This window comes from Emys orbicularis, chromosome 1 (assembly GCF_028017835.1).
Source record: "Emys orbicularis isolate rEmyOrb1 chromosome 1, rEmyOrb1.hap1, whole genome shotgun sequence".
Taxonomy (NCBI): domain Eukaryota; kingdom Metazoa; phylum Chordata; order Testudines; family Emydidae; genus Emys; species Emys orbicularis.
This window is the reverse complement of record NC_088683.1, coordinates 254,638,075-254,654,073: the sequence shown is the minus strand read 5'-3', so window position 1 is coordinate 254,654,073 and position 15,999 is coordinate 254,638,075. Positions and strand designations below refer to the sequence as shown.

General features: G+C 47.7%; 1 protein-coding gene across 4 annotated transcripts in view; it reads right to left on the bottom strand.

Moving 5' to 3' along the window:
* The window catches only part of LIMS1 (LIM zinc finger domain containing 1), a 163,802-nt gene that overhangs the window by 23,833 nt on the left and 123,970 nt on the right, over positions 1 to 15,999 (bottom strand). For all 4 annotated transcript variants that reach the window (XM_065423809.1, XM_065423810.1, XM_065423808.1 and 1 more), the window contains one exon: positions 8,380 to 8,446. In XM_065423809.1, the coding sequence (XP_065279881.1) occupies positions 8,380 to 8,446 (67 nt within the window). The remainder of the gene's footprint in view (positions 1 to 8,379; positions 8,447 to 15,999) is intronic.

The window sequence follows — 15,999 nt, the reverse complement described above, 5'->3', positions numbered from 1 at the left end:
TCTGGGAGGAAGCAGATGTGGGTTGGGATGCCTGATTTTGCCATTCATCTGAGTCAGAAGATTGGGAAACATAGGAATAATGATCAGTACCCAAAAACAACATGCGTAGGAGGTTCGGGAATCAAAAATTCTGGGCAGTTGGGGGCAATGAGAATAATAATTCATGGGAGGCATAGTTCAGATGGTCTGACCATGGAAGGAGTAGAGCATTGCCCTGTGAGTGGTGACCAAAGGCTCCTTTGGAGCAGTATATGTAGCACTTCCTCTTTGTTGGGGAGGTAAATAAGTCCCTGGTGGAGGTCCCCCCACAGAATGAAAATATTGTTCATTACAGAGTTGTGTAGCTCCCACTTGTGATCGACTTGCAAAGTGTTTGCTGAGACACACATTCGATTCCTTCAGAGTTAGACTGCTGACAGGGTAATCTGACTGCCGATGCACCAGTTCCACAGATTGACCACTTCTGCACACATAGGGGCAGATCTCATGCCTCCCTGATTGTTGATCTAAAAGACGCTTGTGATGTTGTCGGCATTATGAGGGCATGGTGAAACTGAATGAATGGGAGAAAGGTTTTGCAAGCCTGTCGAATTGCTCGTAGCTCTAGAACACTGACGTGAACTGAATGTGATTCTTGAGATGTCCAGGTGTCTTGTGCTGTACAGTTGTCCACGTAAGCTCCCCAACTCAGGGCCAGTGCAAGGAAGTTTCGCGCCCTAGGCGAAACTTCCACCCCGCCAGCCCTGCGGCAGCTCCCCGCCCCCCCCCCTCAGGCGCTCCCCCCCACGGCAGCTCCCCATCCCCGGGGAGACATGCGGCAGCTCCCCACCCCAGCTCACCTCTGCTCCGCCTCCTCCCCGAGCACACCGCCCCCGCTCTAATTCTCTTCCCCTCCCAGGCTTGCGGTGCCAAACAGGTGATTGGCGCCGCAAGCCTGGGAGGCGGGAGAAGTGGAGCAGCGACGGCGTGCTTGGGGAGGGGGCACAGCAGAGGTGAGCTGGGGTGGGGAGCCCTGCGGCAGCTCCCCCCCCCTGCCCTGAGGCACCCCCCCGTAGCAGCTTTCCCCCCCCCCCTCCCGGCCCGGCGGACCGTGTGGCAGCTCCCCACCCCAGCTCACCTCTGCTCCGCCTCCTCCCCGAGCACGCCGCCCCCGCTCTAATTCTCCTCCCCTCCCAGGCTTGCGATGCCAAATAGCTGATTGGCGCCACAAGCCTGGGAGGCGGGAGAAGTGGAGCGGCCCTGCACTGGGAGAGGGAGTCTGAGCCGCACGTGTCAGCGCGCCACCGGCAGCCCAGCCCAGGAACGCTGTAAAAAAAAAAATTGGGGGCACCGCTTTTTGGTGCCCCCAAATCTTGGCGCCCTAGGCAACCGCCTAGTTTGCCTTAATGGTAGCACCGGCCCTGCCCCAACTCAACAGGAATGCGTCAGTAATCATCATCCTTTCTGGTGTGAAGGCGAGGAAAGGAACACCAACACAAACCTGATGGGGATTTTTCCACCATGACAGGAACAATATCACTTTGGTGATAATAGTCACTATGGTGCTCACGTGCCGTAGGTTTGGTAAGTTCAAAGTCAGAAACCACGCTTGTGGGCAATAAGATGGAGTCTTGCAAAAGGCGAGACATGTGCATGAGGCCATATGACCTAGGAGAGAAAGACAGATCTTGACAGGCACCCTGGGTTGGTTATGAACTGATCCATGATAACATTCATAGCCTGAAACCTGTCTCTCGGAAAGTAAGCCCTTGCATGATTGAACTTAAGGATGCCCTGATGAAATCCAAAGTTTAGGGGTGAGAACGAATTTTTCGGCATTTATGCTAACCCCCAGAGAGGAGAGGAGTTGTAGCAACTGTCACAGTAGACGTCTGGGCCTCTTGGCGTGACCTGGTGACAAGGAGCCACTCATCGAGGTAGGGGAAGATGGTGAAATCACGGCATCTGCTATGACAGAGAACACCTTGGTAAAGACCCTGGGGAAGGTAGCAATGCTAAAAGGGAGTACTCTGTAATGAAAGTGAGTGGAGGTGACTATGAATCTGAGAAAGCACTGGCGAGTGGGGTGGCTGTCCATGTGAAAGTAGGCATCCTTCATGTCAAGAGCTGTAAACCACTTGTCTTTTTCCAGAGATTGAACTATAAATGCCAACATGACCATGCAAATAAAGCAGTTGAGATGGCAGTGACCGAGAATAGGTCTGCCTTTCTTTCTGGAAACTGGGAAATATGTCAAGTAAAAACTCCTTATTTGGTACTGAAGAGGAACCTGCTTTATTGCTCTTCGCTGTAAGAGAGATTCCACCTCTTGTTTGAGAATGTTCTCGTGAAAGTGGTCTCCGAGAGGGAGGAGAGAAAGGGGGTTTTGGAGGAGGGCACAAACTCTATTATATAGCCAGAATGGATAATGCTGAGCACCCATTTGTTCATTGTTATTGCACTCCAAGTGTTGAAAAGGAGTACTAGATGACCCCCCCGAAAGAGTGTGTTGGCAGTCAGGACATGTTGGACTCAGTGGTTTACAGCTCCCATCTAAAATAATGTTTCAACGGGGGCTGGGATTGGAATGAGGAATCTGCTGCAGAAAGATGAAGCAGGTCCTTTGAACTGTCTGCTCTTAGGGGTTGCTCATAAGGTCTCAGGTGGAAGAACTGTTGAGCCATCAATCTAAACTTGTATTATTGAAGGTGGAATTTTCTCTTCAGGGTATGTGCATATATTCCTAGGGAGCAGAGGATGCCCCTGGAGTCCTTTAAAGTGTGTAAGGACTCATCCATCTTCTGATTAAACAGATGAGTCTCACTGAAGGGAAGATCCTCTGTGGTGTACTGGACTTCCCTGGGATGCGCTAAAGTATGGAACCATGACTCCCTGTGCATCACAATGACAGTAGCCATTGCCCTGGAAGATGTATCAGGTCTATCTACTGCTGATTGGAGAGTGGTCATGGCAACCATTTAAGAGCCTGGAAATGAGCTATGTCCTGCTGTGGGAGACTGTCAAAGTCTGCAAATTTTGAATAGTTCAGGAAGACGTACTTAGCCAGTAGTGGTTGGTAGTTGGCTATCCTGAACTGGAGACTAGAAGAAGAAAAGATCTTCCTTCCCAATAAGTTGAAACACTTGTTGTCCTTTTAAGTCAGGGTCGATCTGGGGTGTTGCAGCCTACATTTCTCTGCAGTGGCTTGGACCACTACAGAATTGGGAGCAGGGTGAGAGAACAGAAATTTCGCACCTTTGGCTGAGACATAGTACCATTTCTCTGCCCTCTTAGAGGTAGGGGTGCAGGTAGCTTGGGTATGCCAGACTACTCTAGCTGACTCCAGGCTTTGTTAACCAAGAGCACTATTCTACTGGAGCTGGAGGACTGAAGGATGTCCAGGAGCTTGTGTTGAAGATCCTGAGCCTCCTCAAGAGGAATCTTCAGCTCCCGTGCAATTCTGCAAAGGAGTTCCTGGAACAGCTTATAGTCTTTGGGGAGCAGGGTGGGGCAGGATGGAGACATCAGAGTCAGCTCCTCATCTGGCAATAAAAACACCAATCTTATCAGATCCACCGGAACCACCGGATCCGGAGCATACTCTTCCGCAGCAGGATCTGAGGACAGCTCCTGTTGTCTCCTCAAAGGGGAGGAAAGGGGTGACTCCCTAGCAGACTGGTCCAACTACAAGATGGTACTGGTCCCATGGCCCAGAGTATGGCCAATAGGATGGATTGAACGGGGCTTGAGGTGGTCCCCATGGCATGGGGTACCAACAGTTCTGAGGCGGATGAGGAGGCAGGGGTTGGTCCCAAGCTGGGGAAAGTCTTCTGACTGGGAAGGTGTGTCTTGGAGGAAGAAGGCATAATGGTTCAGTGTGATTCAGAATCTCCCGATGAGAAGAAAGCCAATTCCAGTTCCAACGGTGGTACCAACAGTGCCACTGGAGGGAAATCACAGCCTGAAGATGGAATAGGAGACAGATTCCTACCAAAGCCAGCTCCCCTGGTGGAGTTATAACCTTTCTCAAAACAGGGGGAGCCGATGGAGTGAGAGACTCCGGGTCTGGGAGAGCGAAGCTGTCCTCAGAAGTGTAGATCTTGGTTCTTCCTGGAGAGAGAGGTGTCCTGTCCACCCAAAGCCCGAGAGCTGCAATAGAGAAAGTCTGTGCCAAAGCCACTGAAGGCAGAGATGGTATCATGAGTAACTGATGCTCTTGGCAACTCGTATTTGTCAGTGCTGGCAGATCCCGGGATTTGTGCTTGGGAGGTACTGGAGGGCCCAGTATGTCATGCCTCTGAGACTTAGGACATTCTAAGTTCTCTTGGGCTGAGCTAGTGGTCAGTTTAGGCAGGACTGAATTCAACTTTTTCAAAGTGGATTTGGAGGAAGACTCAGACTCATGCTTATGCTCTCTTCTTCCCTGACAAGATCCTGACAAGGGATTTGTGGGGGTAAACTTCTTTGCTCCTGAGTTGGACCGCATGGCAGGGGGTAGGCTCCTTGCTATATCAGTTCAATGTACAGGGAGGGGTACCTGGCCTGGGTCCAATTGCAGCTTTGTGGCCTTTTCTATTAGATGCTTTCTGCGTATGGCTGGGGAACAAACTGCAGATACTGCACCTTACTACTGCACCTTACTGTGATGGGGGCTTCCCTGAAGCAGTATAAGCACTGTTGGTGGTCATCACTGACTGAAAAGGATTACAGGCAGGAAGCAGAAATTTTGAAGCCCAAAGTCCTGGACATAGTCCAGTACCCAAATGGGGTATTGGCATGGGGGCATGCTCCCCAGGTCAGGGAAGACTAACTATAAAACGCTAAAACTAGATAAAAACTAGAATACAAAAAAGCTGTTTACAGATATCTAAATATATTTTCACAGATAAAGAAGCTAATGCTTCGGATACTGGAGGTTCCAATCTGGACCACGCGGCAGTGAGAAGGAACTGAAGAGGCAATTGGTCAGCTCCACCCTTTATTTCCTAAGTGGGAGGCACAAGGTGAGCCAGGATGCATGAGTGGACCAACAGATGCTGCTTTCACAATTCTCTGGCTCTGGATGCATGGAGTGCATGCAAACCCACAGTGGAATACAGACAGGGACCAGCACTCGAAGAAGAAGCTGAGTTGCACACAATGCCCATACAGTGCTCCAGGCAGAGAAGCATTGTGAGATTAGAGGTAACTCAGCCAGTCATTACTCGCTCTGTCCATTGCATTTTCTTACTTCAATCCGGGGCTTAAATTCAGCCGGAGCCATCCAGAGTGGAGCTCCAGTAAATATTTTAAAACCTGCAGAAGCCCCGGTGTGCCCTGTGGGGCAGAAGCCTCATGCCCCAGTGCCTCCCGTGGGGCTGAAGTTCAAGGCTCCAGGAAATACTGGGAGGGAATTTAAGCCCTGCTTCAATTCCATTGGTGAAATGAATCAGCAAATGGAACTGTTGGTCAGGACTGAGGTGCTTTGCTAGACTGCTGGGGGCGTGAAGGTTTAGGACCGGAAGAGTGGGGGCTCCTTCAGATCAGTAGCTATACTGGGTGAGTAGGAGTGAGTTTCAAGAGTTGCACTGTGGCTCCGTCCACACTGTGCCTAGCTCAGGCAAGATCATTTACCTTTGCCTAGTCACAAGTGTTTTAGTTCATCTAAACGGTATCCATTTGATATTGCAGGCAGAGAGATTTGTTAAGGGGAGAGATGACCAAGAAGGCAGCAGAATTAGGGCAGGGGAACGGCACACCAGGCACTTGTGGGGAGAATGGAGGAATGCATTGAGCCCCTCATCTGTGCAATGTGCTTGGCCTACAGAAACACTGAACTCCATCATCCGCCTAGTTAGTCATATGTTTGTGTTTTTGTTTGAGTTATACACACTAAACTCCTTCCCGCATCTTCCCTCCACCATTCAACCCACTCTGCCCACAGTAATCCCTAGCTTTAGATCTAGTGTCCATAAGCCCCTCTTTGCCAGCATTCAACCGCTTCCCTTCATACAAATAAGCAGGTCACACAAGATAAATAAGTGAAATAATTAGCTTCCTGTGGATGTCAAGGAAACAATGGGACTTCAGGAGAGATTTAAATGAGGGGAGGGGAGTGACTTTTCAGACCAGCTCAGGAAAGGCATTCCATGCACAGGACAGTGTTGAAGAAAGCTGAGAAATGATTATGGGAGGAGCAGGCAATAAGGGTGTGACGTGTCATTCTTTATGAAAATATGCTTATGATATGAATATGACATAACTGAGATATACTTTATGCAAGATGGCTCGTGAGATATAATTGGAAAGGTTATATTTACTGAATGTGATTATCCTATTTATATGCCTGTATCATTTCTGTATCTGAAATTAGGAATATTGACTGTGTATTTGTATTTCAACTATGCTACTTTGGGTGACGCCCACTGCCAACCCTTCAGGTACAACAATGGAAAAGCCAGACAGGACGGATGGCCCATCAACAAGAACAATGGACAGTAAAATAGCTTAGTCTTCCTGTGACCATGTGGGTCAGTGTGGCAAACCCAGGACAAACAGCTACAAAGGGGGTAGTAACCAGTCCCAGGGGGTTAAAAAGGCCTCTCCCAAGCCACTGAAGAGAGAGAACCATGGGGAAATAAGGTTCAGCTGGGCAAGGGGTTACTAGGGAACTAATTAGGTTCAGCTGGCTCCAACTGCTTGGGACCTTTTTAAACCCTCCCCGGCGTGGAAGGGGGGAGAGAGAGTGAGAGAACCAGGGAAGCTGCCAGTAAGCTAGGAGCAGCAAGGCTCTGAACCCTTCCTGCAAGGAAGGCTGCACTCTGTCCCCAGAAGGGAAGATAAACAAGCACAAGGGGCTGACTGAGAAAAGGACTAGCCAAACCCTGTGCTACCTGCAAGGATTTGCCTTGCCCAAGCCTATGTCTCCAAGGCTAAAAAGGACTGAGCCTGCTGAGGAGAAGGTACTTTGCCACAGTCAGCCTGTGAAGAATGGCTATAAGGGCCCCACAGAATCAGGCGCTCTTGTCACCTGATACTAAAACATTACCTGGGACTTCTTTGTCACTTTCCACTGTAAAGGAAGAGGGGGTCAAACTAGGAAACAAAGGACTCCCACCTTATGCAAATCCTATTTAAGGGTAGGGAGTGAGGTAATCTGGGTCCTCAGTTCTCCCCTGCTACCCCACCCAAGATGACTGCTGGGAACAACTAAGACTGAACTGGGGGAAAGAACCCAGGCTGGAAGGGCTTCTGGTCTGTGAAGAAGATTATTAGAACCACATTTAGGGTGACAACTTGCATGTAATCAGTTTCTTTCGTGTATTAAGCTTAGTTTGCGTGCTGTTTTATTTTCTTAGTAATCTGCCCTGTTCTGTCTGCTACCTCCTTAACTACTTAAAATACACCTGTTATAGTTAATAAATTTATTTCTGGTTTATAATATAACCCAGTTTATATGATTTCTAACTGGGGGCTGGGAGGGGGCGAGAAGTTGTGTACACCCTCCTCCACATTGAGAAAAGAGGCGAATTTCATATAATTTTGGGTTTGTACTCCAAGGGGGGTGGGCGGGCGGGGGGGGGGGGTGGGGGTGGACATCTGGGTGCTGTGGCAAGTCCCCTAAGCTGAGCCTTCCCAGAGCGGATCTCTGGCTCTCTGTGCAGCTGGGTGTGGCCCTGCCTGTGTGCTTGGCTGGAAAAGGCTGGGGAGCCTAGCCCAGCAAGGCCAGGTAAAGAGGACTCAGGCTGGCAGAATAGTCTGACTCAGTGGTGCCCCAACACACCAGGTGATATCCCAGGGGTCCAACCCGTCACAAAGGGTATTTTCATTGAAATGGAGATGAAACAAATGCACTGGGTGAGTCAGTGCTACATAAGGCCTTAGAAGTGGCTTGAAGCTTAAAAGGGTTGAATTTGATGCAGTAGAGAAGGGGGAGCCAGTGTTTTCATGAGATGGGCAAGGAAGATTATCTTACTTTGTACAGACTGGAGTAGGACAATGTAGGTCTTGAGGAGACAAATTATGAAGTGGTTACAGTAATTGAAACAGGAGCTGATGGGAGCTTGTCTGAGAGTTTTAGCTGCACGAGAACTTTTTTTCTTTTTTTGTTACATCATATCAAAAGCTCATGAAGGCCTTAAAGTGTTAACTGAATCAAATGCTAAATCACTAATCATTCTGAATTAATTCATCCATCTTTTAAGCCCTACTGCCTGCTTCTCTTTATTTGAATAAATCCTTTGGTTATTTCCAAAATGTTGTGAAGTCTATTTCACTCTGGATTATCATGTGCCCAATTGCATGAGGCTGCATACCTAGCATCACAGGGAATGTTCACAAGAATTACATTCTTTACAAGGTTATATGTTGAATTTACACTGGATGATCAGTATGAAATACTACCCCTGCTATAAAACTTACCACACTGATGACAGCAAGGGGCAAAAAGCATCTGAAAATCATGTTCACAATACTTCCTTCCTTCGAACTATAAATGGGAAACAAACTGGAAGTTAGAGGAATAAAAAGTGTACTTCACATTTCACAACAATAATATACATACCATCACAATACTGTATTATTCCCAGATGCAATTAAATTGTAAAAGATGACTCGGCTATAACAAAAATGAGACCTTACTGTAACAGGGTGCTGGCCAAAAGGCACTGACTCAGTCCCTGTTAGCTCTGAGCTTGCTAGCTCAGCTCCCAGTAAGGGGAAAAGATTGGAGCTGATAGGCTGTGGCTGATTAAAGCCCTAAAGGAGAGACACCTGTGAGCTTGATGGGGGAAGGCCTATAAAGCTAGCAGGAAGGAAGTAGGAGGGGAGGAACAGGAAAGTGAGGACCTATTGCTCCCAGCTAGCTGTAAGAGCAAGCTGTTCCCCAAGGGGCTACCTGCCTGATAGCGAACTGTATAAAGCTGTATATATGTGGTGGTGGGAAAATATAAGGAAATAAAAGATCACTGGTGTTTGAAAGAGTAGTCTCCCACTCTAAGGATCAGAGAATTTTTATCTTTATGAATCATTATACAGCAGGGTGAGTCACACTGAACTGTCTAGCAGGGTGGCAATTTTATGATGCAGATTGCTCTCCGCTATCAACATGAGATCCCAAGCTTAGTTCTCATGCTGAACTTCATTGGGGTCACTAGGAATGAAGAGCCAGTGTTCTACAGTGAGTCGTCCAATCTGTCTGATGTTAGCACAAATCAAATGTGCCAGACACTCTGTAATGACATACAGCATAATGCTATAAAACAGATTACATATAAGAGTTGGAAAGGATTTGGACATGAATATATGAGAGTATGAAATCTGAACGCTTCCTGTTTTGTGTTATTGAGTGATACAATGGAGCTCTATCTATACATGTTAACTCTGTTTGGGGATCAGTGCCACTGCACGCAAATCTATGTAGGCTGAACAGGTTTTCCTTCTCTTTTGATTGTGTCAAGCAGGCATATTGTTTGTTTTAATCTATTTTTAGCTCACTTCTGCGGTACCCTGTGGCTGATTCTACTGTTTACCTAGCAGCAAAAACCCTCAATCCCTGGTAACTAATCCCACAATACACAGTTTTAAGACATATACAGGAGTTCCAAGAATCAAAAGTTTCCAGGTAGAAAATCTTATCTCAAAATAATCACTAACTAGTTGCAAATCTCCAGGTCTTTAACAACTTACTAAAAAGATATACAGTAAAAAGTCTTCCTTCAAGGACCCTCTCCTTAAGACTGTTTCTGCTAAACACCACCCATACTGAGAGAGGCCTCCAGGTACTACTCTAATATAAATAATAATAAAGTTTGTAATGTTAATTGCAGCAGCATCCTCTGGCCCTGCCATAGGCTGCTAAATATTAAAAAAAAAAAAAAAAACCCCACACCTCAGAAGCAAAATTCTCCAATGCTTGTGCCTGATTTAGCAAAATCATGAATTGTTATCCAAGCAACACTCATAATCTTCTTAAAATGCAGGTCCTCCTCCTTGAGCACCTACAAGGGATTTTTCTCTACTTCTTCTGCAGGGGGACAGAACTTCCCTATGTCCTTTCCCCACAACTCCGCACCATCTGTACTAGCCCCATGTCCTACAGGAGCAGACATGAAAAGGAGCCATGTGACAAAATAGTTTTTCTGATTACAGTGTTACCACACTAAAGGGAAGAGTAATGACTGACGTGACAGGCATCACTAAGCATGTGTGTTCATGTTCACTTGAACTTACTGAATAAAGACTGGGAGTGGCTGGGTCATTAGAAAACCTAAACTTAATTTTCCCAATTCTAATTTCTCCCTACTCACATCTTCTTGTCAACTGTCTGTAATGGGCCTCTCTCTTACCACTTCAAAAGTTATTTTTCCTCCCTTGGTATCCTGCTGTTAATTGATTTATCTCATTAGACTGACCTCACACTTGGTAAAGCAACCCCCATCCTTTCATGTATTTATACCTGCTCCTGTATTTTTCACTTTATGCATCTGATGAAGTGGGTTTTAGCCCACGAAAGCTTATGCCCAAATAAATTTGTTAGTCTCTAAGGTGCCACAAGTACTCCTCGTTGTTTTTGCTGATACAGACTAACACGGCTACCACTCTCAATTCTGCAGATGGATATCAGTGTTTTAGGGTTATGTTTCATTGTCCTTTGGTTATATTGGCACCAAAACTCTTAGTATAGGTTGATTGTTATGATGTTATTAGTACATGGCTATGCATTGATACATGCTATAAAACTCCTTGCAGTGTGTATACAGAACATACTGTTGTCGGATTATGGTATAAAACTGGAGGTGCACTGGAACTGCAAAGTGTAGATCTGAATCCAAAGCAAAAAATGTCTGGATCTGGGGTTTCCATTTGGACTAATTTTTATTCAGATTAGTTAGATCAGGAAAACTGCTAAGCTGATGAGGCCAAACATAATGGAAAACAAGTGTATCAAGTACTCCTGGGGGAATTCTGTGCCAAAAAATTAAAAATTCTACAAATTGTATTTGTCAAAACAACACTATATAATCACACCAGTTTCAATTATTTTGGTAATTTATTTCAAAATACTTGTCAGCAAGTATGTCTGTAACAATATAGAGACACACAAAAATTCCCCCAGGAGTGGAGAGCTAAAGAAACCCCTATAACAACCCAGTTCTTGTTTCTCTGCCCCCTCCCCCCCCCCCCAGAGCTCAGCCCGGAAGTCAGAGACTCACACCCCTCTCCCCCAGAGCCCACCCATGCCCCCTCCCAAGCCAGACACTCACACCCCCTAGCCCCTCCGAGCCCAGCCACCAGGGCCGGCTTTAGGAAGTGCGGGGCCCAATTTGAACATTTCTGGTGGGGCCCCGGCAGGGATGACTAAAAAAAAAAAAAACACATATTAAAAAAAGCCTTTCATTTCTTAGCAACCGGTTCCCTATAAAAAGTTCTGATTTAAGGGATGTGCCACAGTATGTATTTTTTGTACCAATAGGGTTACCATACGTCCGTATTTTCCCGGGAGGAATTTTTAAATTTAAAATTATCCCGGACGGTGATTTAAGAACCAAAAAGCCTGACATATCCGGGAAAATACGGATGTATGTTAACCCTACCTAAAGTTCTTTTTTAAAAAGATGGGCCTGAACTAGAAATGAGCTCCGTTTCACATGTGTGGGTCCCCGCCACTCCCGGGGGGTGATGTGCACATGTGTAGGTCCCAGCTGCTCCCTGCCCCCCTCATTGAAGCAGGTGTGCAGGGTTCCTGCCCTGGGAACTGCAGGGCACCAGTGGACATGGGGCTGGCTGGAGGCAGGGCAGGAGCTGACTGGAGGTAGAGTCTGGCTGCAGGCAGGGCAAGGGGTGCGGGGCTGGCTGGAGACAGGGGGGTGTGGGGTGGGCTGGCTGGCTTCAGGCAGGGCCGCAGAGGGGTGCAACAGGGGTTGCAGGGCTGGAGACAGAGGAGTGCGGGACTGGCTGGCTTCAGGCAGGGGGGTGCGGCAGGGGTTGGCTGCAGGCAGGGCAGGGGGTGCAGGGCTGGTGCGAGCAGGGGTGTGTGTGGGGCTGGCTGGCTTCAGGCAGGGCCGCAGAGGGGTGCAACAGGGGTTGCAGGGCTGGAGACAGAGGAGTGCGGGACTGGCTGGCTTCAGGCAGGGGGGTGCGGCAGGGGTTGGCTGCGGGCAGGGCAGGGGGTGCGGGGCTGGTGCGAGCAGGGATGTGTGTGTGGGGCTGGCTGGCTTTGGGCAGGGCCGCAGGGGCTGGCTGTGGGCAGGGGGTGCAGGGCTGGCTGCAGGCAGCGGCAGGGCAGGGGGGGCAGGACTCGTGTGGGCAGGACAGGGGGTGCAGGGCTGGCGTGGGCAGGGGGTGCGGCAGGGGCTGGCTGCAGGCAGGAGGTGCGGGGCTGGCTGGAGACGGGGGCTGGCTGCGGGCAGGGCACGGGGTGTGGGGCTGGCTGGAGACAGGGCAGGTGGTGCGGGGCTGGCTGGAGACGGGCTGGCTGTGGGTAGGGGGTGCGAGGCTGGCTGCGGGCAGGGCAGGGGGTGCGGGGCTGGTGCGGGCAGGGGGTGAGGGTACAGGGGGTACAGCCCACCCTGTACGGTAAGTGCCCCCTCCTCCTCCCTCCCCCACTGGGGTAGCAGCAGCAGCCCGGGGCTCGGGGGCTATTTAAAGGGCCTGGGGCTCCCCTGCTTCCATCGCCCCGGCCCTGTAAATAGCTGCCAGAGCCCTGGGGACGCGGCGGGGCTCCAGTGGCAATTTAAAGGGCCTGGGGCTCCAGCACCTGCTGGGAGCCCCAGGCCCTTTTAATTGCCCCCTGGAGAAGCCGGGCCACCCCAGTATGGCGCACCGGCTCTTGCCGGTACGCCATACCGGGGCTTGGGCGCGGGGCCCTCTTAGGGGCGGGGCCCGATTCAGGGGAATTGGTGGAATTGGCCTAAAGCTGGCCCTGCCAGCCACCCCCACCCCCACCCCAGATGATGTATTCTTGGAATCTGGATTGGGTAAGAATCTTTGCTCCTGTACTTTGCAGGAGTTGCTGTAATCTTACAGAAAATGTGAATAAACCTGGGGAAAATGCTCTGGAAGGCCTTTTTTGTACAGGATTTTTTGCATTGGTAGCGCTAACCAATACTGCAACACCGGTGTAAATATCCAGTTGTAAGAGTGCTACATTGGTGTAGTACAGGGTGTGCACCAGTGTGTCTCATCCTGGATTCAAGCCAGGGTGAGCTGCACCCACACAAGCCCCCCACACATCAGTGAAATGCATCCACCTACACTGGAGGTTTGCCCAGGCATAGCTATATCAGTACACTCAGTGCCTAAGAATCTATCTCCTGAGCATATAAATGTATTGATAAGCATCCTGGTGACAAGTTGAGAAAACTGCAGTCTTTGAGGCCAAGAGAGGCAGAGGTGGGAGACTTCTCAACTGTTAGTAATTGGAGACATTCCACGAGAACTCTCATTCATAATCATAAAAATGTAGGTCTAGAAGGGACCTCAATAGACCATCTAGTCCAGTCCCCTGCACTGAGACAGGACTAAGTATCATCTGGACACCTGACAGGTGTTTGTCTAACCTGTTCTTAAAAACCTCCAATGATGAAGATTCCACAACCCCCCTTGGTAATTTGCTCCAGTACTTAACTACCCTGACAGTTAGGAAGTTTTTCCTAATATCAAACCTAAATTTCCCTTGCTGCAATTTAAGCCCATTAATACTTGTCCTGTCCTCAGCAGATAAGGAGAACAATTTATCACCCTCCTCTTTATAAGAACCTTTTACATACTTGAAGACTGTTATCCTGTTCCCTCTCAGTCTTCTCTTCTCCATTCTAAACCAACCCATTTATTTCAATCTTTCCTAGACCTTTAATCATTTTTTGTTGCTTTCTTCTGAACTTTCTCCAATTTGTCCATATCTTTTCTAAAGTGTGGAGTCCAGAACTGGACCTAGTACTCCAGGTGAGGCCTTATCAGTGCTGAGTAGAGTGGAAGAATTACTTCTTGTGTCATGCTTACAACATTCCTGCTAATACATCCCAGAATGATGTTCACTTTTTTTGCAACAGCATTGCACTGTTGATTCATATTTAGTTTATAATCCATTATAACCCCCAGAGCCATTTCTTATCTAGGCAGTCATTTCCCATTTTGTAGTTGTACAGTTGATTATTCCTTCTTAAGTGGAGTACTTTACATTTGTCCTTTTATTTCAGATCATTTCTCCAGTTTGTCCAGATCATTTTGAATTCTAATCCTCTCCTCCAAGCTCTGGAGGATAGGGGTAGCACTTGCAACCCCTCCCAGCTTGGTATCGTCCGCAAATTTTGTAAGTGTACTCTCTAGGCCATTATCCAAATCACTTATGAAGACACTGAATAGAACCAGATCCAGGACAGATCCCTAAGGAATCCCACTCGATATGCTCTTCCAGCTTGACTGTAAACCTTTGATAACTACTCTCTGATGATGGTTTTCCAACTAGTTGGGCACCCACCTCACAATAGGTTTGTCTAGGCTATATATCCCTAATTTTCTTATGAGAAGGTCATGTGAGACGGTATCAAAAGTCTTACTAAAGTTGAGATCTATCACCTCTACTGCCTCCCCCGATCCACAAGGCTTGTTACCCTGTCAAAGAAGCATATTAGGTTGGTTTGACATGATTCATTCTTGACAAATCCATGTTGGCTGTCACTTATCACCTTATCGTCTAGTTCCTTACAAACTGATTGATTGATTATTTGCTACATTATCTTTCCAGGTACCAAAGTTAAGCTGACTGGTCTGTAATTCCCTGGGATGTCCTTATTCTTCTTTTTATAGATAGGTACTATATTCGCCCTTCCCCAGTCCTCTGGGATTTTTCCCATCCTTCACAAATTCTCAAGGATAATCGCTAATGGCTCAGAGATCTCTTCATCCAGTTCTGTAAGTTTTCTGGGAAGTATTTCATTAGGCCCTGCTGACTTGAAGACATCTAAGTTGTCTAACGGCTTGTCTACACTTAAAATGCTGTAGTGTTCAGCACAGACACTACCTACGCCAATGGGAGGGATTGTTCTGTTAGCATAGGTAATCCGCCCCCCTGAGAGGCAGTAGCTAGGAAGGAAGAATTCTTCCATCAACCTAGCGCTGTCTATTCAGGGACTTAGGTCAGCTTAACTATGCTGCTCAGATGTGGATTTTTCACACCCCTGACTGACATAGTTACACTGACCTAATTTTCTAGTGTAGACCAGGATCGAGTAATTCTTAATTTGTTGTTTCCTTATTTTAGCCTCAGATCCTACCCTATTTACCCTGATGTTCACTAAGGCTATGTCTACACTACACAGCTTTTAGTGACATGGCTGTCTTGCCACAGTCATGCCGCTAAAAGTCGTGCAGTGTAGCTGCTGTTTGTCAGCTCTCCTGACGACAAAAATCTTCTACCCCCAACGAGCAGCGTTTGCATTCTCAGCAGGAGAGCGCTCCTGCTGACAACACGTTGTTCACGCTGGCGCTTGTTGCAGCAAAACTTTTGTCGGGGGGGGGGGAGGGAGTGGGGTTTAACACCTCTGAAAGACAAGTTTTGTCGTTCAATTGCCAGTATAGACATAGCCTACGTTAGACATCTGATCGCCCCTAACCTTATTGGTGAAAACTGGAGGGGAAAAAAGGCATTTAACACTTTGGCCATTGCTGTGTTTTCTTTTATTGTCTTTCCCTCCTCATTGAGTACTGGGCCTACTCAGTCCTTGGTCTTTCTCTTGATTATAATGTATTTGTAAAATGTTCCCCTTACCTTTTCTGTCCCTCACTAATTTAATCTCATTTTGTGCCTTGGGCTTTCTAATTTTGTCCCTACATGCTTGTGTTGTTTTTTTAAATTCATCCTTTGTAATTTCATCTGGCTTCCACTTTTTGAATGACTCTTTATTCCACTCTCCTGAACTCTGTTTCCCCATTTAGTTAAACATCAATGCAGAAAATGAGCAAAAACTAATGCAGAGCCCCCAGCAATATCACCATAGGTGAGAGACAAACCAGTTCAGAAAAATAAAATGTCCCATTTCT